Source organism: Schistosoma haematobium, chromosome ZW (genome assembly GCF_000699445.3).
Source record: "Schistosoma haematobium chromosome ZW, whole genome shotgun sequence".
NCBI lineage: Eukaryota > Metazoa > Platyhelminthes > Trematoda > Strigeidida > Schistosomatidae > Schistosoma > Schistosoma haematobium.
Window position 1 is genome coordinate 48,439,690 of NC_067195.1, and position 24,696 is coordinate 48,464,385.

At 30.0% G+C, this 24,696-nt stretch overlaps 1 protein-coding gene across 1 annotated transcript in view; it reads right to left on the reverse strand.

Annotated features, from left to right (window-relative positions):
- Nucleotides 1–24,696, reverse strand: part of MS3_00003748 (uncharacterized protein) — a gene marked incomplete at its 3' end in the record, with an annotated part of 86,212 nt that overhangs the window by 31,049 nt on the left and 30,467 nt on the right. The window contains exons 3-9 of the mRNA XM_012943827.3: nucleotides 14,194–14,605; nucleotides 10,414–10,498; nucleotides 9,148–9,271; nucleotides 7,458–7,667; nucleotides 6,831–6,912; nucleotides 5,150–5,272; nucleotides 4,136–4,204 (exon numbers count right to left, since the gene is read on the reverse strand). Coding sequence (XP_012799281.3) covers nucleotides 4,136–4,204; nucleotides 5,150–5,272; nucleotides 6,831–6,912; nucleotides 7,458–7,667; nucleotides 9,148–9,271; nucleotides 10,414–10,498; nucleotides 14,194–14,605 — 1,105 coding nt within the window. The remainder of the gene's footprint in view (nucleotides 1–4,135; nucleotides 4,205–5,149; nucleotides 5,273–6,830; nucleotides 6,913–7,457; nucleotides 7,668–9,147; nucleotides 9,272–10,413; nucleotides 10,499–14,193; nucleotides 14,606–24,696) is intronic.

Consider the following 24,696-nt stretch of genomic DNA (forward strand, 5'->3'; position numbering starts at 1 on the left):
TATTTGTTTTCTATTATTATAGGTTATCAGTCAAAGTATTAGTTGGATATGATTGATAAAACTACCTATTAGTTTACATAAGTTATATTTTCCACATTGATGCTTCTAATCAGATAGAAAATGATTGTAAATATGGTATAGCTTGTTATATTCACACAATATAAATCATACATTATATCTGCCAGTTAGTAATTAACTTAATAATTTTTGTTTACTATCCATTTGAGATTGAAGATTATGGATGAACAGATTTATACAAGACAGTTTATTATTTTTTAAAGAAAAATAAGGGTAATTGATTTGTTTCTAAGTTTCTTGTTTAGTTAGATCAAAAGAAAATAAGTAAAAGATGTAAAACAAATAACATTAGGTAAATATTTTGTTTTATTAAATTAATTAATTATTAAATAAAGTTTAATAAAATTGAATTTTTAAATTAAATAGTTTGCAGAAAATGATTGATTCAAATGAATGTATGGAATGTATACAGTGTTCTCATTAAAAAATGAGATGTCTGTTGGACTTCTGTTTCATTTTATTTTGTAACTTTTCAAAAGAGAACATCTTTGACGTACCAACTCTAAGTAACTTATGATTTTGGAGATGTTGTAATATTCTCAAACAATATTCATTAAAGTTACCATTTCTATCATTATAAATGAAAGATAAACTATTTCGGCTAATATTTTCCTGGTATTGCCACAATAGATAGGTTAAGACAATCAATCTTCTTAGAAAACCTTCAGTCAAGAAATCGGTCACATTGTAATTAAGATGTATTGATATAACCAGTTCCTTTTAACTAACCATTATGTAGCTTTATTTATGAAAATGTAAAACACTGGTCATCCAAACATTATTACAATATGTAACGATTGTGATATTGACTGATGAAAACACTAGTCAGATGTCTCTGGATATAGATTTCGTGTTAGTTGTCATTTTTAATTAAATATTACGTCAGTTTTGAGGAAAATGAAACTCTTTGTAGAATTTGAACCTTTGCCACCTAGTATCATAACCTGTTACATTATCATTGAGCCATTTGAACCTTAATTGAATCCATTTAGAACAGATACTAAAGGATAATTTGCAAAGATGAAGTAAAATAAAACTTTTTAACCTTTTCATATACAGTACTTTTATGAAGTTAAACAAGTGTAATTACGCTTCAGAAAAATAAATGCTTAACATTCCATTTTATTATGTTCTACTTTCATTCCAGGCAATTTTTCATATTGGATAAGACAAAATCATTGAGAAAATACAATTTTACCAAAAGTTATTATCGTTTGAAACGTTACTGACTATATAATACATATATGAAAGAAGACAACCTATATTTTTTCTATGTAGAATTTTCTCATGTGTTATTGTTAGACAAAATTATTACCTGACTATTATAATAAATAATATTCAATATATGTTTACTATGGTCTCTATATTTTTGTCTTAAGAAAATTACATTTTCTTAACTGTCATAACTGTCATTCAATTTGTTTAGAATGATTCGTGGCATAAATGAATACACTTAAAATAACATATAAGTACATATGTATATGACAAAATGTCACTATGAATTTACGTGAATTACTGTAAGAATATTGACTTAGACTATGCATGAATTTTTGTTTATTATAGAAAAAATTATATAATAGTCAATACAGTAAATATTTTAACAGTTGAATTCACGAGTCTATTTAACCTAAACTACTACCACGAACCTGGAGGCACTGGACAGCTGTTTTGTCATGGTATTGCACTCGTCGGAAGTGCTCACACGTGATTCGTCACGAGGGACTCGGATCCAAACCCTTCGGACTCGCTCTTAACATCTAGACCACTGAGCCAGTTTCCAACGGTGTTAATGTCCAACTTCAGTCAAGTCTATTATCTGAGGTGGAAAACTATCTCACACTCAATACGAATTGGACTCCACTGGTCACAGCTTTTCACTAGAACTTCAGGAAATCCATCTTGAAGCTAGTCGCTAGTGAGCACACGATTAATATTAGTACGAGTATTTGTGGAGATTGTTGTACTTTAACAGATGAATCCACGAGTCAATCTAAGCTAGACTACCATTGGCAATCTAGAATTCAATTGTTAAAATACTACGATCTCTACAAATCCCCATAATTACAGTAAATATTATCAGTATAAAATATTGCACTGGAGACTAATTTAAAAGTCAAGTACATTTAGTTTAGGTAAAGGAAATTTCAAACTTTTCATAAATAATTTCGATAATTATTTCTCGTCGATAACGACAGACAAGAGTAGTAATTGAAAAAAGAACACTATTAAGTAGTTTATATATGTTTTTATATGAATGATGAGTTGAAAGCGTAAAATAACAATAAGCTACACAGGAAATTCTCTGAAAAATTGTATTCAAGTACTAAACGTATATTTTCAGTACAACAATCACAATAATTGTTGTGATGTTGGCTACTTATGCTGACAGACATAAGCAGTGTGCTGCACTAATCTGAAGTGCAATACTTGGCAGCAGAATACTTAATTGAAGAGAACAACATTGAAAACAGAAAGCAATTGAAATCGCAACGGAATTGGAGGAATCATAAAGTATGTAGAAGACAACTGATGGTAGATGTGCAAACAAAGTATTTAATGTATGCTTTTTATATTTTACGAAGGCACTGTGTAACTCTGCATTAAACAATAAATTGCTTTTCCCTACCAAGTCCTCATTCACTAAAACTGTTTTGAACAGTATGGGAATAGTAATGTGAGTAGATATCTTTTAAATTATAGATTCAATTTTTAAACGTCAATGATTGAAGATCTTATACAGATAAATTAGATGAAAAACCTTTAGAGTTCGACCTGTACAACAAATAGCCATCCAATCAGATAACTCTGTATAAAAAAACAGATTGGTACAACTGACTGACTCACTATACATATACGCAGTCACCTGCTCCTGCTATAGTTGAATAGATTACGAGTTCACCTAATCTGTGAACAAAAAAAAAGACTCAGTGATACGACGATCAATAAGCTAGTTATTCCGATGCGTCCCAGTCCTACTGACTATAGAGAAAAGTCCAGGCTCAGAAGGGGGAATGTATTGCACAAGCAGCCAGAAGCACGAACAACAAAAACAATAAGCACAACTCAAGCGTATATATACAGCATAAACATTTCCTTGGGAAACGTTACAAAATAGCATATTAAAAGAGACAATAAAGTAATAGCATCTAAGGTCCTTCCAGGTGGAAAATACTACATGAAGGTGAAAATGAGTACTTTTAGCGCGGAAACAAGAAGTCCAAATTTTAAAAAGAATTACGAAACTAAGGCATTTACCAAGTGAGTTCTGGAGATCTAACACGCTCAACAGTTCCTATGAGGCTTGGTATGTAGATTGTTTGTCTATTGGTTTCATGGTGTAGGACGAGGTAATAAACTTCCCCTTATACCTGTTTTATATTATATGTTCAAATGAAAATATAACTACCATACCTGAATGATTAATTCAAATGTACATTAGAGAGTGAAATAAAACAGTATCTGCCAAGAGCTTAGTCAGACTGTTAATTCTACACATTTAAAAAATACGTCTATTTTTTTAAGTGTTAGAATATTCAAAGTTTTCACAAAATGGTCTTACTTCTTGATGGTAATATAGTTCAAATATTCACCAGTACTGTGAAACTAAATGGTATCCATAACGTTCTAACCTGAATTCGTGATTGATAATATCAGTCAGTTTAGTAGTAATACAATCATTCATTAATCAGACAGGATGTTAATTTTTATTTCTGTTCACACTTTTCTAAGATTAATATTACTTTATAGAAATATGATATGTGATAAAGTATTTTATACGATTATTACAATAAAACCATTCATGTCACCAAGATACACTATACAGAAATTTTAAATCTACAACTCTTATTTAAACAAACAAATAGTAAACACTTATGATTTAAACAATCTTCCATAAAAACAAAACAATATCGCAGGCTCATGTATTCAAAAAAGTTTAAACTAATGATATGAAATTTTGCTGCTAGTCTAAAACCTTCATGAAATTAATTTACCTTAATGAAAATCTGTCAGTGAATATATCTTATTCATTATATAATGAAAAGTAATCTAAACTAACCAAAATTATAATTATCTATGTGAATAATTAAAAATAAATGTAAAGTAATTTGATATTTGATTATCAATTCTGATTAAAAAAAATTTTAAAATTTTTTTCAAAAAAAAAGAAAATCATTTGATCTAAATTACACATGTCAAATTCAATTTTTCCTTTTCTAAATTTTGTCTATTAAAATGTTAAAACAAATTTTCTTTTAAAATTATAAAAGAAAACTTTTCTTTCAATAGATTAAAATGTCAAAATATGAACAAAAAAGGAAGAAAAAAAGAAAAAGAAATTGAAACAAATGAGCAAACAGAAAAAACGGTTTGAAAAAATGCATACAGTCAGTCAGCGACGACATAGGACTAGGCATATGTGTGTATATATATATGCATTGGTTCAAGTTGCCACACCTCATTAGCATAATAAGATGAACACTGAGTTCATAGAAGTAGTTACTTCAATCATGGTAATATATAAAAGAAAGATTGTGTATAGCAATAGAATACAAGAATGAAGAAAACAAATGTACATCTAAACATTTATAAATATGGGGTTTTGGAGATTATTAAGTTTTTGACTGAAATCATGAACCAATTAATCTTAGACCTGGAAGCAATAGACGGCTGTTTCGTCCTATTGCGAAACTCCTCCTGAGGTAGATACTTGCACTTCAGTACAATGGAAGATGGTCGCGCAACTTCGTGGATTGGTTGAGGTTAGACATTAACACCATCGGATGCCGGCTCAGTGGCCCAGTAGGTTAAGCGTTCGCGCTCGACGCTGAAGGCCCCGGGTTCGAATCCCGCGAGCGGGATCGTGGATGCGCACTGTTGGGGAGACCCACAATAAGACGAAACGGCCGTCCATTGCTTCCAGGTTTTCAATGGTGGTCTAACACCAATCGGTTCATGATCTCAATCAAAATCTAATAATCTTCACAACCCCATATTGAGAAATAGACGAAAATGAATTTAAATCTAGTCATTAATTGTAAAATATTTTCCAAATTTATTTAAACTTACTTACCCATCTTTTTATCAGTATTTTTGGAATTCAATAATCCAAATGCAATTGAAGGAAGTAGACAAGCAAAGTATAGGAATATAATGGTTGATATTGTTTTACGCATAGTATTTTTTCCACAGATGCCTTAATTTGAATTTTGATAAGTGAGAAAAATAAAGTAATATATTATTATTGAATCAAACCTATTTTCTTTATTAAATAGTACATAAATAATGGAATTTCTTATTTTTCTGCCTGAAGGGTTGGTTATTTGGGTCATGGTATACTTTCATTAATAGAAGAACATGATTAGATAAATACACAAAATGCTAATTTCCTAAGAAACTTATTTCTATGCAGTATATTTTAAATACTTTGAAGATACATTTCATTATAGTTGATATCAGTCGAAAGATTATTGGCTATTAAGAAAAATATATATCAATTTGAATATAGTCTGGTGTTTTCCTGTAATACATGTTTATGATACAACCTGAAATCAAACATGAGAATGATACGTTCTGATTATTGTGACGGAATTCAACCGTCGATAGTTTCTTGTTCTACCAAAAATTAAAATGCAACACCAGATATTTTCATGTAAGATGTCAAGAGATTATTCACTATCATATAGGTAATAGAATTAAGTTGATTTATCACTGACTATCATAATAATCATCTAAGTATTTAGCGAAGTGTGATAGCTGTCTACCAGAAATCGGGATAACGATAGGGAGTAACAGTACCAGGGAATAGAGAATTGACAATAATTGATGAATTACAAATCAAACTTTTTAGTTGCATCAGAAATGCACTAACAAGAACAATTACGGTGAGATCTTTTAGCGAGATTAATTTATTCTTTGGGTAGTACTCGTCAAGAAACGATAGCACTTAGAGTACAAGTGAAAACTGAGGAAAATTGGAAAGATTATAGTTTTATTTAGATGTCCCATGACCAGTTTAAATTGTCAAATATCCGTGGGAGATTTCATCCCCATTTCAGTAGATAATGATTCAAAATGGATTGTACGCAACTCCAAAAACATATATCAAGTGGTTCTTAGTTTTCATTAGTATCTTAATCGATGTCAAATACAATCAGTGGAATAGCTTCTACTAGAATGAGTTAACCATAATAATAAAAAAAACAGGTGGAAAAAAGCCGCTCTTTTAAATAGACTGTTCATGGTGAATAAAAAATGGAACGCGTTGAATACTCATTTTCATAAGACAACCTATTTTTATTGTACACCAGTAAATCATTTATCAGAAACTTAGACAATTTGATTCAATTAATGATGAGTTTATAGGTATCAATGCCAAGGTTGGACTTGATAATTTCAAACAAATTGAGTTATTAATAAACACATTTTTTATTAATTCCCAATGAGTAAGAAAATTGTGCTTCTAACTTTTCGTGACTTAATTTCAGCTGCTTCTTCAGAGTCAGTAAATAACTGAATTAAATTAACACAAGTTTGTACTATTTATACTTGTGATAATTTAATTCAGTTATTTACTGAATCTGAAGAAGTGGATGACATTAACTCACGAAACGTCAGAAGTACAATTTTCTTACTCATTGAGATATATCAAAAAAGATTTGTATTTATTATTTATGAAAAACGTTTAAAATAAACCTAACGCAATCACAGTGTTCAGTTATTTCATTGAAAATGTTCTGAAACACTAAACATACCCTCAGTTATGTCCGACCAATAATATGGAATTTTACGCTTTAGATCTAAGTAAATTCCTTTGCCAATCTTTGATTGAGAACTCTGTTCAAATAAGAAAAAAAGATTTAGAGAAGTCTAAATTGTTTTGTTCCTTATTTACTAAACAATATTCATTAATTAATTGTTTACTGAGTGTGTTACAACAGCATCATTACTCAATTAATTGAAATCATTATGTTTCTATATTTTTAAAGAAAATGTTACCTTTTTAAAGGAAGATAAATCAATTTAAAGATTTATTCTATGTTTATTTTACCTTAATTTTATAGTAGTTATGGTCTTTGATTCAGTCGAAAAATATATTTTTCATGTAACATGATAATAATAATAAGAAGAAGAATAGTTGGGATCATGATTCAATTTAAGCTAGATCACCATGAAAAATATGGAAACACTGGACGACCGTTTCGTCCTACTGTGGGACTCCTCAGCAGTGTGCATCTACTATCCCGCAAACGTGATTCGAACCTAGGACATGTTGGTTTCGTAACTCATGATTCCATCTAATAAAATCACTATAATATCCATAAAAAGCCCTTCTGATATTAATAATAATAATTGTTTTTCTTCTGTTACTAATAACTCACCAAATCAATAGTTTGATTCCTAATATCAAGATATTGTGATGATCTACGTCTATCAGTTGACTGTTGCGCTGCCAATTGTTGTGCTCTATCCCATAATAGTAATTTTACTTCTTTTTCATCAGTAGCAAATAATAATTCTTGCCGAAATATTGGATCAGATAGAATTGTGCCAAACGTTCGACCAACTTCAATTTCACTTTTTGTACCTTTCTAAAGATGAAAAAAATCAAATAGATGAGTTAACTATCTAGTGAATAAATAAAGGTATGTGGTTTGAGCGATGATGACAAAATATTTTTTGAAATGTTCGTAATCGATTTATCTGTGAAAATATTCTAAAATGTAATGTGGAAGAAATGTTGTAACCCTTTGGTTTTATCCAACAATCTGTCCGTATACTAAGGAGATTCTTCAAATGGCTTTGCAATACTATAGTGTGTTACTGATATCAACAGATGTAAGTAGTATTGCCAATCGAGAGTGAAATGCCTGGCGGCAGAATGTTAAGAAAATCGGAAAAAAGAGAACGAGGACAGATAGTGATTTGCATGTAAACAAAGGAACAATGAAGTCTGAGATAATTGACCGACATTTCAAAAATGGAATATTGACTGTACGGTTCTCAGATTTTACTAAGATATTCTATAATGTTGTGTTAAAATACATTTGGTTATCCCAGCCTTTGTTCTTGTTCACAACAATACTACTGAAATGTTTCTTACTAATTCAATTATAATCACTTGTAAAGATTATTTTTATCCCGTGTAGATGTAAAATTCTAACGTAGTTAACAAATGAAATCATAAACAAAGAAATAAATCTACGAATTAGCGTTTCAATGAATGTTGCGTTCAGTTAATCTAAATTTAAACTACAATAGTTAAGATGCATATTCCAGTGATTCTACAATAAATTAAGATATTGAATCTATTTCAAAATCGAAATCTAGTACAGCAACTAAAAAACTAAATATTAGTGGCTTTTTTTTCCTTATTAATTAAATATGTTTATAAACTCAGTCGTTTGAATTAAATGAGTAATATTGACCGTTAATTAATTTGAAGTTACTGTAATTAGTTCACCTGATAATACTTCAAAACTCTTAGTCATGAATTTGATATTAAAGAGAATAATAATTGTTATCAGAATGGGATCTTGTGGATATTGTAGTAAATTAGTAGTTGAGTTCATGAGTCGATTAAATCTAGACCAACATGAAAAACATGGAAGCACTGGACGGTCGTTTCTGATAACAATAATAATCATATGCTAATTAGTGACTAGCTTCAGGAGATATTTTCTTGAGTTCTAGTGAGTAGTCCTGACCAGTGGAGATGGTAAATCAATGAAGACAATTGTGTACGGTGTCTCAATTTCGTGAATTGGTTAAAGTTAAACATTAACACCGTTGGATGCCGGATCAATGGTCTAGATGTTAGGCGTTCGTGCTCAAGTCTGATAAGCCCTGGGTTCGAATCCTGCGTGACAATATCGGGGATGTGCACTGCTGAGAAGTTTCGCAGTAGGACGAAACGAGTGTCCAGTTTTTCCAGTTTTTCCACGGTGGTCCAGCCCTAATTGACTCATGAATCCAACTATTATATTAATAATTATTTACTGGCTGTTAACTTATTCTCACCATCAAAATTCAATATAATGTATACAAACATCAAAATTAAAACAAAATTACCTCTTTCGTTGGTGTTATTATAAGTACAATCAAATAAGTTCCTTCACTTGACCTGCCAAAATTAACTGGATTATTTAATCGTGCCAAAGCAAGATAACGTTTATGAATTGATCTTAATGAACACCTAATTCAAGTAGTAGAAACAATTTGAAATAATCTTATAACATGGTAAATAGAGTTCAAGTAACAATTAATTGTTTTTCGTAAAGTATTCTAATCTTAAGCAACTTTATACGGTTATTTCTAAAAGATACTAAATAAGAAAGTTTGGTTCAGTGAAGAGTTTGCTTCTCGGCAAATTCATTTTCAAAGCTGTGCAAATACAAATATATCTGCTTATTTTACAGGATGATAATAATTACAATAATACTGATAGTGAACTTCTGTTAGACATGGTGACAGTGAGGTAAATTAAACAAGGCCATTAACAATAAAAAACTGTTAAACTTTCCTTGTTTAAAAATTTTTTTATTACCTTTGCTTATTTTATCTCACTGTCACCATGCCTAACAAAAGTTCATTATCAGTATTATTGTGATTATTATCATCCTGTAAAATAAGTATGTATAATTGTGATTGTACAGCTTTGAAAATGAATTTGCCGAAGAGCGAACTCTTCACTGAACTAATCTTTCTTATTTAAAATCTTAATGGGTGTATTCCGTTTATTAAAAAAAATTTCTAAAAGACACATCTACATAATGATGAACACATGTCCTAGGGTTTTAATGAAGTAAATAATTTAGAATTAATTGTTTATTATCATATTACTGTCTGAAATCATTATCTTTTTGAACCAATGTTTGGATATTTATTTTTCCTTGAACACTGTAAAAAGAATAATGTCATGTTTCTGTATTTCAAACTAATTGAAAGTTTGATTATCTATCAGGCACTTATGAATAGTTTTCATGATCTAATAATCAACACTGAAATAGAAACTAAAAGCTATTTGGTTAAAGATTTAAATAGCAAGGATATATTTTAATAAAAGAAACAGCAGAAATACAGTTTGTTTAATGTTACTTATCTGAAATAACCCTTAAGATGACTAATTTTCAGTTAAGCAAATGATTTCTAAACGATAGTTTAGAAAATTCATCAGTCTGTGCTAAATGAAAGTTTTGATTATTTATCGATAAATGGATTCAGTTAGTCCTAATATCACTATTGTTGAAAAAACAAACTTCATATTAGTTAATACATATGAATGGTTATACCATTTGAGTGCTGCTATTATTATTATTGTTCAAGGTGACTACTTACATGGCACAAATCCAACTTTGATCGGTTGACAAACAATCACCATCTCTCAGTGAAACTCCTTTAATTGTTTTTGCGAGCCTTTGATCTAGAACAAAAATAAAACAAATGATAAACTCACTACATGAAAACTGACCAAATAAAGTATGATGAAGCTACTGTCTAAGAAATTAAGTGAAACTAGTGTAAATCTTAGAAGAAATGTCTTATCAAATAATTAGTTCAAAAAGTTTTATTTCCAGTAAAATATTAAGAGGAACAGTAACGTTTGAACTTTCTGAGACTCGTATAACAATATCTATTCATTAATCATAATGCAAGTAGTGAAATTTCATCTCAAAAGTATTGATTATGCTGTAAATGTTTATTAAGTAATGTTAATTGAGTCGTGTAAAACCAGTTGAAATTTTCATAAATTTTGTTTATGATTGTAGAATATGGTTAGAATTTTCACTATTCATTACCTAAAAATGTTTTACTTTACGATCTTGCAACATCCAGTTTATTTGAATTTCCAGAAAGTTCTGTAATACTTATTTGACAAAATGATAACATCTTAATGTTATTATACTGGTCTTCAAATCCTTTAGCCGATAACAGATAAATTAGTTTATTATCAGCATAAAGTTGTGGAGATGGTTAAATTTTAATTAAGATCATGAATCGACTTGTGATAGACCCTTATTAAAAACATAGATGCTCTGGACGGCCATTTCGTCTTAACTTAGGACTCCCCAGAAATGCGTACTCACTACACAGCACGCCAGACTTCGACCCAGGACCTTCAGTTTGACGTTTCTCATAAGAACTCCAATAGTTACTTTTCGAATCTAGTCACTAGTGAGCACATGCTAATTATCAGTACAGGGTTGTGAAGATTGCTGAGTGTTTTGTTGAGATCATCTTCAATGAAACATGAAATGTTCAAACATAACAGAAAATTATCACGTTGTTACCATGGTTTTCAATATCAAATGAAAACGTTATGTTTGGTGCTTTCAATCGTTTTGCTATCTTATTTAGTTTGAGAGTCTTATAAATTGAAACGTAATTTTCATTTCAGAATTAATTTTAAATGTCTGGAATTAACCACAACTGCTTCCTATGAACCTTTCAGTTTACCGCAGCTAAGAAAAGAATACATAGCATAGATCAAATTTTCAATTCAAGCCTCTAACAAAAAGTACATTCTACTAAAAGCACTCACTAGCTAAATAGGAAATTGGATGTAATTGCTAGATATAAAACATACATTGTGCATTGAAGGTGGTGGAAGTAAATTCAACCATAATTTCATTGTTAACTATTGTAGAGACAAGCATTTATTCATCTGATCGAAAAAGATCTAATTTAATTTCACAAGATTCTGTCAAATAAGCTTCACAAACCGAACATCTAGAAAAATGAACTAGTTAACTTACTCCATAAGGAAGATTAAAGCCGGTTTTTGATAAAAAGAATTCATTATTTTGTACTATTAACTTTTGTGAATTTAGTAGCAAAATGGCTCCCTTTATCAATGTTCACTTTTGATTTTAATCAATAATTCTAGTTGTTCTATTGGTTAAATTTCAAATTACTTTTTCTTTTCCAAGTAATTTACATAAAATAGGATTTTTTCCTATTCTCAATTAATCCTGTATAATTCAGAATAAGATTTTTTCTATTAATATATTATCAGTTTAACTTTTTGTATCCCCTTAACATACTTAAATGCGAAAAAACGTTTTGCACAATGTCTTCAGGAACTGGATATTCTGAATTTACCTTGTTGTGTATGGTACTAATGTCGACAGATATAAGTAGTATGTATCACTAATCAGAAGTGGAATCCCTGACAGTAGAAGGTTGAGATCAAGTCCAAGAGAACGAGAACAGAGAATAATTTTGATAACAACGAAGGTACGATGAAGTTTGAGACAATGGAGGGCAGATTCGCAAATGAAGTATTGGATGTATGGTTTTCACATTTTACGAATGAACTTTGTAATTTTGTTTTAAACAATAAATTGGCTGTCCTCACTTTAGTTCTCGTTCATCACAACCTAATTCTATTTTTAAAGAAAATAATGAAACTACTGATATTAGTTTTCATTCATTATGTCCCCTATTCATTGTGCTGAATGGAATCATTATTGGTAATATATTTATTTCTTAAATTTTATCTATGAAATAATCACAGAAGCTTGAAGTAAAGACAAACCTTTTATTTAAGTATTCTCATGATAACATATTCATGTAAAATTGGTCTCCAATATTTCAAAGGCTTAAATAGCAATAAATAAATCTTGGACACAAAAGTACTAATAATGTTTAAGTCAATCAAGCATAACTAATTTATGTGTCAATGAAAAATATGTTTAAGTACAGGCAAAATTTATTCATCAGTAAATCACTTAAATGAAGTTTTACATTTTACATGTGTTGTGATGACAGTCACTTAAAGTTTTGACTCTTTACTCGCCTCATCTTTTAACATAATAATAAATAGTGTTTAATGGAAACGCTTAACATCAGTTATTTCTGAATGTTATTTATATTACTTTCTGTAAAATTCAGTGAATAAAAGTATCAAAGCTTTTACAACTACAGATTAGCTTATGGGTGCCTTATCAGGTATTCCTCACTTTTGTGTTTTGCACTGTAAGAGGAAGACATTTTAAAAAAATACCGGTTGACGACAAAACATTCTTTGAAGAGATTGCCAGTGAATGATGTTTCAAGTATTGTCAGAGTTTATACAAAACTACGACATAAAGTTTCTTATGGTTCTCAAAGCATCGAATGTTGTACAACAATAAAATGAGCTAAAACTATAGTTCATTTTACGATTAATTTATTTAAACTGAACATGTTTAAATTTCTACTGGAGAGTAAAATTTACACATGATACTCAAAGATAGTTGAACATTGAGCATAATGTATTGTTATTTATTCGAAAAAAGTATTTACTGTCGAAAATTATTTGGAGAGATAACTGATTGATGTTTTTTTAAAAATATTCCATGAATGGTGAGTATGTAATCAGAAAATTATATAGTTTAGAAATTACAGAATACTGTAAGCAGATCTAAAGAATATTGCTTTTTCCGTTTGAGAACATTCAACCAAACGAAACATTTCAAATCTATATCCAAGTTTACTGGAGTGATTATTGATGAGTTTGTAAAGGGAATTAGTCTCTTGCATGTCAATATACTACAGCTGTTATTCTTACGGAAGAAAGGTGAAATGTATTGGATTCATTATGAAAAATCATTTATCAGCCATCAAAACGATAAATCGTTACACCCCAAATGCTTTTTTTATCAGACTTCAACTTAATCCGCTAAATTGCAACATTAATCAACTAGGAGAATAAAGAGTAAAGTAGAAAAAGATTACAGCGATGACAGTCTCTGAAAATTATTCATTAACAGTTTTACAATTATTTATATGGACCGATTCTTTAACGATAGACTATTTTATAGTACCTAGTATCGCGTTATATAGTTTTTACTGCTGATTCGAAAAAAATCTTTTTTTTACTTTGAATTCTTTGAGACCGAAAGAATCTACCAAACTATTAACGGTCATAGGGAATCGACAACAGTAGTACGTTTCTTTAGGGATACATGATCATTTTATTTAATGACATAAATGTCATGATTTGCATACAAATGATGGTTGGGGAGGATTTAGTTCAAACTGGAGTATATACTAAACAGTACCATACAAAAGAGACGGCAAAATGTAAGCATTATATGTACGGCGTTTTGATTTGTAAGCAAAGATGTAACTTACATGTATATCCCTCATAATTAATCTGCATCAGAAGAGAATTTTTAGCTTCAAGTTTCATATTTTCAATATCCAGTTTTGATAAATTAGTTTTATCTGAATTTCCAGTTATTGAAAAATTTACTTTTGGTCCAAAACCACTAGTTGTAGTCGCTGAAGTTCTTGACCATTGAACTGAATCGGTGTCATCAGGAGAACTAGGACTACTTGGTGTCATATTCGCTGTTGTATTTGTTGTTGTTGATGTTGCTGTATCAACAATAGGACGATTATTAAAAACTGCTTCTAACATTGAACTAATTATATCCTCTAAGGTGGATCCATCCAAATCCAATAAAAGAGTTGCTTCTTTTATAAACATATCAATATCCAGATTCGCTCTCACTTCAGATGCAAAATCTTTAAGCGTTAATTTCTGAAAATAAATTTTAGAAAAATCAAAAATATCCTGATAATTAAAATCAATAAAACAATAATAATTTCTAAAAGGTAATTACAGTGAAAAGCTGTTAAATTATATATTTATTATTAATTATTAACAACTGTTGTCTCACAAATGGTTAGCACAATTGTTTCATTAGAAGTAAAAGTAAATATTGTTGGTTAAACATCACTGAATTACGTAATATTCTAAGTCAAAATATAGAATTAGTCTAAAGAAATATATTGATTGTAATTTTTTTTATTGTTTTGTATGGTTTGTTGATTAAATATTCAACAGTGAAACAATTTGGAACGTATAGGCTGATATTAAAGAAATCGGATAAATTCATAATGTTTCAATAAAATATTTTGATATTTTCGGTAGCGGGCATTTTATAGGCATATGATGTCAATTTTTATTTCTTTATACTAGGAGATATAGAGAAAATAATAATTAATTATTACCACTAAAGAATTGTGGAGATTATTACGTTTTTGATTGATGTTAGACCACCATTGAGAACCTGGAAGCACTAGACGGCCGACATGTATTAACTTTATCGGTCAATTCTCACTAGAACTCTGAGAATTCCCCCTCACATAGAGACAGCTATCTACTTCAGTATAATGGAAGGTGGTGACGCAATTTCGTGAATTGAACATCAACATCATTGGATACGGCTCAGTAGTCTAGAGGTTAAGCATTTGGGCGCGAGATCAAAGGCTCTGGTTTCGAATCTTTTGAGCGTAACCGTGCATACACACTACTAAAGAGTCCCACAACAAAACGAAACGACGTCCAGCGCTTCTAGATTTTTAATGATGGTTTATGATTTCAATCAAAAGAATTAATTATTAAAAATTTTATCTGATCTAAACCTTGAATAATTAGTTAATTTGTATTACAGAATGATGATACAAAAAAGGCATAATGAAAATAATCAAAAAAAATTTGAAAAATCAATAAGCCCATAGGGTATTGTAAGAATAAGTAAATAAGCTTATTTGTTTTGTTTCTAGGGGAAAAATTGATTTTACATTTTATATCCATAAAAAGTACTTGTCTCGTTTACTTTTTCTCGTTTTTTTTTGCAGTAAGTAAACTAGTAATTTAGAATTGGGAAAATTTTCTTAAAGCTTAAGTTTTAATATTCTTATAGTGTACTTCAAAAGAAAGTGAGTTTCATTATATTAGATAATAGATATTTTTATAAAGGCGTATAAAGAGTCGTTTTTATTTCTGGGTAATATATATATATAATAATAATAATAAGTTTGCCAAAGTCTATTTTTCAAATTACAAAAATTCAGTCTAATCTAATTTATATCATTCATATGATTTGATGCAAAAACTATAATCTATGTCTAGTTTCAATTGACTTATGAACTCAATTATTAAATTACTATCATATTCAATCATAATTTCTTAGTGATAATATTCTATGTTTGTTTATTAATTCATATGTCTAGTCAATTTTAATGATTACTTATGCTTGACTGTTCATTGTATAGTTTATTTATTATGAAATTTCTAATGTATTAACACTATGTTGTTGTGTAACTAATTATCTATAAGTGTTGTTATGATATAATTCAGTAAGTCTGTTGTTCTTTATGATAGAACGTAATATTATTACATGAATATTGACGTAATAGACAATACAATAAAATTTATTTGATTACATTTTGTTACTAAGACATGAAAGGTAAAGCATATAAATATGCTCGAAAGAATAATAATTAATTTCTATCTAATGATACAAAATATGAATATAAACACAAAACTCATTTCGATAATAATGAGAAACATTTTAGTAGAAATATCTGATTTGATTAATCACAAAAAATAAATAATTTCTTTACTATTTAATAGACTTTTAGATATCAACTCCAACGAATTGAACACGTGGGAAGTATATTAGTGAGTTTAATCTTGAAAATAATAAAACGAATTGTTGATAAAACAGATTACTTGAATTGGTAAAAGTAAGTTTTCAGTAAAAGAAATTAAGAAATAGGCATGTATATACATACTTATATATACATATACATGTGAGGTAAAATATTTATTAAAAGAAGTATAGTGTAGTGAACGAGAACATAAGTGGGAACAATCGAATATATGTGAATACAAAATTACACGACATCTTTGTAAAATTTGTGTACCATACAGTAAATACTTCATTTGAAAAAATGTCAATCAATTGTCTGAAACGTGACAGTTCTTTTTGCAAATATCAGTTAGTCGTTTCAGACTTTATTGTTCCTTCGTTTCTACACCAATCATTTATTATTCTCGTTCTCATTCGTTGATCTTCTTAACCTTCTGCCTCCAGGTATTTCACTTTAGATTAATGATACATACTACATATATCTGTCGATAACAGTAGCACACACCACAATAGTAGCGATTCTGACGACTCTTAAGTCTATGAAATTTCCATCAAAACCAACTCATATGAATTTTTAAGTGGTTTTACGTCACAATCTTTAATTAAGAAGTTCAATCTCTCCTTGACATGCTATGAAATATTCCATTTAATTGTGTTGAAAGTAATAATCCAAATCAAATCATTAACAGTTTAATTCTGCAAAGAATACTCATTTATTACTAATGAAAAGGGTAACACAGAAATCATATTATTTTTTATCATACTTTTTTCTGAAGACGTCATACATGTGTAATAAGTTAAAAACTTTGTTAATAAGTGATTTCATGACATAAACATGATTACGATAGAATGCCTGAACCCAAAATTTAAACTAAATAATTTGTCGATGAAATCGATTTTCAGATTTTAAACAAACAGAGTTTAAAAACAGAATAGTAACTAAAAACGTATCAGGGTAATACGACGTTCAGTTTTATACCAAATATTTAATCGAAATAGTTTGAGTTAAGTCACATGTTAGTTTCCTCAGTGAATATAGAGGTCACAAAGCGAAAAACGATCCTCCAGTCAACTCTTTTTCTTATTAGAGAACATTACAAATACTTCAAGAGTTTCCTTAAAAACTGAAACAAGCAAAACTACATGAAGTATATAATCTACTATACAATTATTCAATGATATTCACTTATCATAAGCATTTCTGAAAACCATGCAAAATTTCAAATTTTTTAGCTTTCTAGCTTACTCATGGAAATGAATGGTAGGTTTGAGTTAAAATTTACTCCAAAGTCTTGTTATGCCACAACAAGCTATGCGAATTGCACGTAAATATGTTCTTTATGAGATGTAATTTACCAACAGGTTGTTTCTAAATTTAAAGTATAATATTGATCCATGATTCCCTTCTAACTGTATGTTTTTTTTAATCTTTAATCCTCAGATGAATTAAATTACTGAACTGTAGAATACATTCTGTCTATGCATGAATAAATTTTAAATTTATAATTCTATTGTATAAAATAAAGAATGTAGGCTAAATCTATATAAGTTACAAAAGTACTAACTTTTAATTGAATATTCCCATTACTTAAAGTAAATGAATATCTACTTCAAACAATTGTTTATTTTTCGGAAATAAATGTGAATTTATGCATTACGACAAACTGAAGTAAGGATTAAATTTATCCAAAGACTAGTAGAATTATTAAAATTTATATCCTGAATTATACTATGCCTTTCATCTCAAAATATCATTATCTATTTATTCATTTATAGGTAACTCAATTCATAGTGAATATGATTTATTAGTCTATAAGCAAATCATAAACATATCTTACTTACTTACTTACACCTATTACTTCTCATGGAGAAGCATAGGCCACTTATCAGCGATCTCAAAAAATCTAATTTCCGAAAGCAGTAGCTTTTGTTTGAAAAAATATTTCGGACTTAGTAATCAATAAGTAACTCCACCTGGAGTCCCTTCGGGGGCTACTGACGCTAAATATAAATCAAAATGACGACAGTACAAATAATTTACATGCGGTTTATACTTGTCGACAATTAGATTTATATAAATTGAGTAGTACCTGTTGTCAGTTTCATAAGTTATTCACACTCTAATCAATTGCTCCTTCGGTTAACCTGTCAAGATATGTTTAAAAAAAATATCATTTAACTTCAATATTTATTAGCTTTTCAGGATTACATAAACTTGAATAAAACATTCAAATATTTAAATTTGCAAAATTAGATTGTTTCACGATCTTCGAATACAAAATATATGGTATTATAAACAACAGATTGAAACAATGCAACAGCCATCAGTACAATAAATTGTTTACATAAGTTTAGTTGTGTGTTTACTTGAATCTTTTTATTGATATTTAGCACTGCAACTGATCAATATCTTATTGGTATATGTGCATACTGTGCGGATTGCCTTGATATTGCCCTAATTCACAAGAATCATAAATAAAGATGGATAGTGGCTAGCAAAGGAATCGAGGACGCGCGTTTCGTCCTGTTTGGTACTCGTCAGCTGGATGTATCGGAAAAAGGCTACCAGGACCCAGTAGCTAAGCGGATAACGTGATGGTGTTTGAAACCAACGGTATTGGCTTCGAGTCCCAGATCGAACATCGATTCCGTAGTGCAGGCACATTCAGCTGATAAGCCCCAAATGGGACGAAACGCGCTTCCTGGATTCCATTGGTAGTCACTATCGATCTTTGCTTATTTTTCTTTTGTCTTCATTATTCAACTTAACAGGGAAAAAAATTATAAAGGCATTTGACATTTATTTAGACAAAGAGAAATAGAAACTTTAGAAAAAAGTCATTACGACTGATTACAAATTATGTCAAAATATATCGTTTGTATCAAGAAGCAATAATCAATGTTACTGTACTTGTTATGTTGTTTCGTAAATGATTGTTTTGAAGGCTTGCTCAAGATTTTTAATTTCTTCATATAATTACAATTTTGAAGTTTACCACATTTTATTTCTTTTCATTAATCAAGTTTCGGAATTATTATTTTTTACATGTAAACTATAAAAATTATGTTTACTATCTCATACTTCATACTGTTGTGGCTTATTAACAACACAGTCAGTCAGTTATATGGACCCTAGAACTTGGTATACATATGCAGTGATCTAAGTTCTCAAGCCATAGTAATATACTAGTGTACTAAAAGTGATAATAGCATTAGTTGTCGTCGAAAAAGTTAGACGTGAGATATGATTTGGAGGGGAATATGGAATCATGTAATCAAAAGAAACTCTTAAGATAATTAAGAAACTTAAGATCTAAGTGAAACCATCTGTACCATTCCATACGTTTCTTCACCATATTATGTAAAGTCGTCAATCACTGGTTGTGATAATCATTCAAATCACAATCATGTTGTGAACCTGCCTAAATAGCTTACTACAATTTTCGATGAATTAATGAATTATTGACACGTCTTTATTTAATCTTTACTAGTTTTTAAACTTTCTACTATACTAGCCAGTAGCGCAGATCAAGGTAGGCCGTGTTTGGACATATGAAATAAATTTCTCAACCACCTCAGATGATGAAAATTTCATACTTCCCCAATCTATTTGTTATCCTTACCCAGTACTTTGCGTCTTAACTCAATATGGCTCACCTACTTGTTTCAATACACCCGTGAAATACATTGAAGGTAATTATGAACAAATTCTTGTAACCTCAGAATGCCTTTTATTTTTAAAGTTTAGGTTTTAGAAACATAAATTTAAACATTTAGATAAATGCACTTATATTTTCAAATATTGTAACATGATTTCTTAATACTTCTTCTTGCTTTTTCACTAGCTTAGTTCGATTACAGAGTTGTGCTGAAATTTATAATCTCGCTTAAGATTATTTAAGATTGCATCTGCTAATTAGATCTAGCTACTTGTTGAAAACACCAATTGTTTCTAAATACTAAGAGAAAATGGCTTATAAGTTATTTCTGATTTTTAGTGATTGTCTAATTAACGACAATCCGTGGTGTAAACTGTAAAAAATTAGTATAAACATGAACAAGACTAGGAATTCTTCATATCCCAGACGACATTATGAATGCAAAGTCAGATTACGGTTGATGACACTATAAAAACGTAAAAAAGTTACAGGAAATAGATATGCGAAGATACTTTGTTATTTTCATTACAAACTGATAAGATAAATAAGCAATGAACATCGATCATGTTTGGTAACCCAGTGTATTACTATGCATGAGTATCTATTTCAAAACGTAAACCTATGGAATTTAATGTTACAGAAAGTATTTTCAGTAAAATGACCTTGTTTAATGGGTTAAAATAAGAGAAACAATTACAGAGTATGAAAGATTTTGTTAAGGACCAGTTTGAATATATGGCATTGGGTTTTAAGCATTAATTCATAGAGATTTATAATCTGTGGCATCGTTGATGTGACCTACTCGGTTCATTCAAAGCAGAACGAAATATCTGTTTAGTGTTGTTTGTATTTCAGTGGTTATCACTATGCGATAGAACTAATTTCAACTTAGTGATACATTCATGCTCTGTGTTAAAGATTTCCCTACTCTGAATTAAATACTAAAAACGAAACTATATTTGCTCTCTTCTTTTCCCTGCTTCACTAACTAGAGTGAAAACACTAGTTTTGCAGATGAAGCTTTTCGTTATTCATATTATGTAATCAATCTAATTACCTTCAATCTATCGATTATATATCAATAAAAAATGGTTAGATTATTCTGACTATTTGCCGTTAACAGAAATCGTTGTAAAAATGTGTCGAAATTCCATGAATAGTGCATGTACTGAATAATTCATTGTAACAGAACTCCAATCTAATAGATATTGGTTTGTTTCTCGCAAGTTTCTGATTGAAAATGTATATTTCTAACTTATAGTAACATAATCACAGAATAAATAACCATTGATCATTAAATGCATGATTAAATTCAATGTGTAAGTTTTGTAAAACATAAATATATAAATTTCAGTATAGACGTTTATGTTGAAATGAATAAAAAAATATTGATGACAAATCTAAAATAATTTAAATGAATTTGTAAAAGTATGAGGTCGAATCGCAATAAAAACCAACTTAGATGATATAATGATAGACTGTTTCGGTATTTTTACTATGATTGGTTTCACAAGGAACATTCGAGATGATGATAAACTATTCTTAATAACTGATAATTATAAGTTTCATTTCCCAAAAGGTTGAAAGCATTCATAAAGTAAAAGGTCATTACTCTATAGACTTTTGCGCAAAGTTTTACAGTAAGTTACATTGGAATTAGCTACTTCCGTTTTGTTTTTTTTACAGAATAATCAGTAGTTTAAAGTGACCAATAAATAACTCCCAGACATTTCTGAAAAAATATAATTAGTTCACCTCCACAAACCATCTTCAGTTGAATATCTTGTACATTCTGTTGATTGTAGTTGGAATCAAAACATTTTTAGATAGAATAGGCAACTGATTAACAACAAAGCATTCACTAAAATTACCGAGCTCATTTAATTACATAACGTTAGGAAAATCTGTTCAACGTTTAACTGACCATCGATATTTCATTATTTTGATTTTATAAGTTAACGGTCTATAAACGATTTATAATCCTTAAAATTTGCTCACAATTTATTCAAACGTGTAGGCGTTTAGTAGCAACAAACAATTTATCCACGGTGTCATCATCGTTTTTCGTACAGGGTGCTAAAGCAACAGGGAATGTTCGTATCACGCATATTTTTGTTTGCATGTGTGATTTGAAGGATTAAGAAATTCAATGCAATCGGTGAAGTCAGTCATTTTTTAAACGTTTCATCAATTGCAGTCATTAATTCAACATAACTGAGTCTTTTCTCATACCGACTATTTTTTAGCTAGTCGTTCTGCTACACCTTGTGATCTGACTTTAAATTATAGTTTATTATATCCTACTTCAGAGAATTAACTAATAAACAGCTTTTGACGTATGAGGTTATTCACTGAGATGATCGTATTAACGAACCAGAGTCTTCAAAGTATTTTAAATCGATTTCTTCAAGGTTTAAATTGTTTATTGAACTCAAGTAATACAGTTTGTTATTGGTTACTAAATTCTTTGCTTTGTTATACCATGTTAACCAAAGTATGAATTGATAAGAAAGTAAGCATATACAATTTCGTCAAGATTTACAGACCTGGTCAGGCTCGCGAACTAAATCAACATAAGTTAAATACAAATATTAAAAAAAATGATGTCACTGACTATGTGAGGTTGTAAATCAGAAATAGTGACTATCAGCTCCGCTCATAAAAACACTCCTTATAGATCAGAAAACTTTTTGTACATTAATGAACATCGAAATGAGTGTAGCGTTTACATCGGTGTACAATCACTGAACCAAAGTTAGATATATCAACCCACATAAACAAATTCAAATTGTTACACAACTAGATGACAAATAACTAAACAGTGAAAGCACATGAAGATAATATGCACTTATAGAAATTAAAAGCATGACAATATGGATAAACTGGTGTATCGTTTGAAGAGTAATTTTGATCAAACCATTGCTTTTTGCATTAGGTACTGATGATGTGAATATCAATAAAGAATCTGCACAGGTAAACCATCATCATTCTAAGGACTGCAACATTATAAGAAGCATCCAGCTTAGTTAAATGACTGTTTGTCATTTCAATCCTGTTTCTGGATTTTAATAACAGCATGTTACTAACGGAGTGAATAAATTATTTATTCTTTAGCAATGTAAAAAATAACTATGCACATCCAGTCATACTGTATATTCACTCATACAACATATTTATTGGATTATATTGATGGTCTTCAAATGGTGCACTTTTATTTATCCCATCTATCTCTCACAGTAATTTCTTCGGTAGTTGAATTAGTAAATATTATCTTGTAAACAGGATATCTATGAATGTGTTAAGTCGAATTGTTTTTCTATTCCTTTCTTTTTTTCTCACAATCTGCACAGTTCAATGAAACTGAATAGTACTTCTCTTTTGTGAGTTAGCTAGATCTTTATAGGATGCTGCGAAATTTGTCAATTATCAGATATCTCAGCAGTGCTCATCCACGATCTCGCTCGCGGGATTCGGACCCAGCGTCTTTAGCCTCGCGCGCGAACGCTTAGTCTACTGGACTACTGAGCCGCATCCAATGGTGTTAGTGTCTAGCACCAACCAATCCACGAAATCGCGCGACCATCTTCCATTGTACTGAGGTAGATACCTGTCTCTATCCGACACGGATTAGCTCCGAGAGACTGGAATCCGTGAGCGGTATCGTGGATGTGCACTTCTGAGAAGTCCCAAAATAAGACGAAACGGCCGTCCAGCGCTTCCAGGTTTCTAACGATGGTCTAACATCAATCTGTTCATGATCTCAACCAAAAACTTAATAATCTTCACAACCCCAATACTGATACTTATTAGATAGTTGAATAATGAAATATGTCAGTCTAGAATTAGTGATTTCAAGTCATTTTATTTATTGTGAATATACATACACAAATGATGATAAAAGCTCAGCTTCCTACTTAATCACCGCTAAAGTAGGTTTTTTCTGAAATGACTTGAATACAGTATTTTTTTCTGGGATTTTAAAATGAATCTAATCAATAACAAAAATCATTTAGTGATAGACTGTATAGTTGTTCTGTTTCTCTTTAAGTGATTCATGTTAACATTATGTCGGTGGTGGAGATACAGTGTACAGTTCATAAATGGTTATTTTAATAAACGATCTTCTCTTAAACCAAAAAGTGTGAATATGGGATTGTGGAGATTGCTGATTTTTTTTATTGAGATCATTAATGGATCAATGTGTAGACCATCATTGAAAACCTGGAATCACCGGACAGCCGTTCTGCCCTAACATGGGACTTTTCAACATTGTACATCCACAATTTCGTATTTCTGATTCAAACCCAGGACCTTCGGACTCACGTGCGTGAACACCTAATCTCTGGACCACCAAGCCCTCATCCGACGATGTTTATATCTAACTTTAACCAATCCACAAAATTACGCGACCAACTTCCACTGTCCGAATTAGATACCTGCCTTCATCGGACATTGGTTGAACTCCACTGGTCACGACTTCTCACTAGAACCATGTGACTAGCTTCGAGAGGTAATTCCTGGAGTTCTAGTGA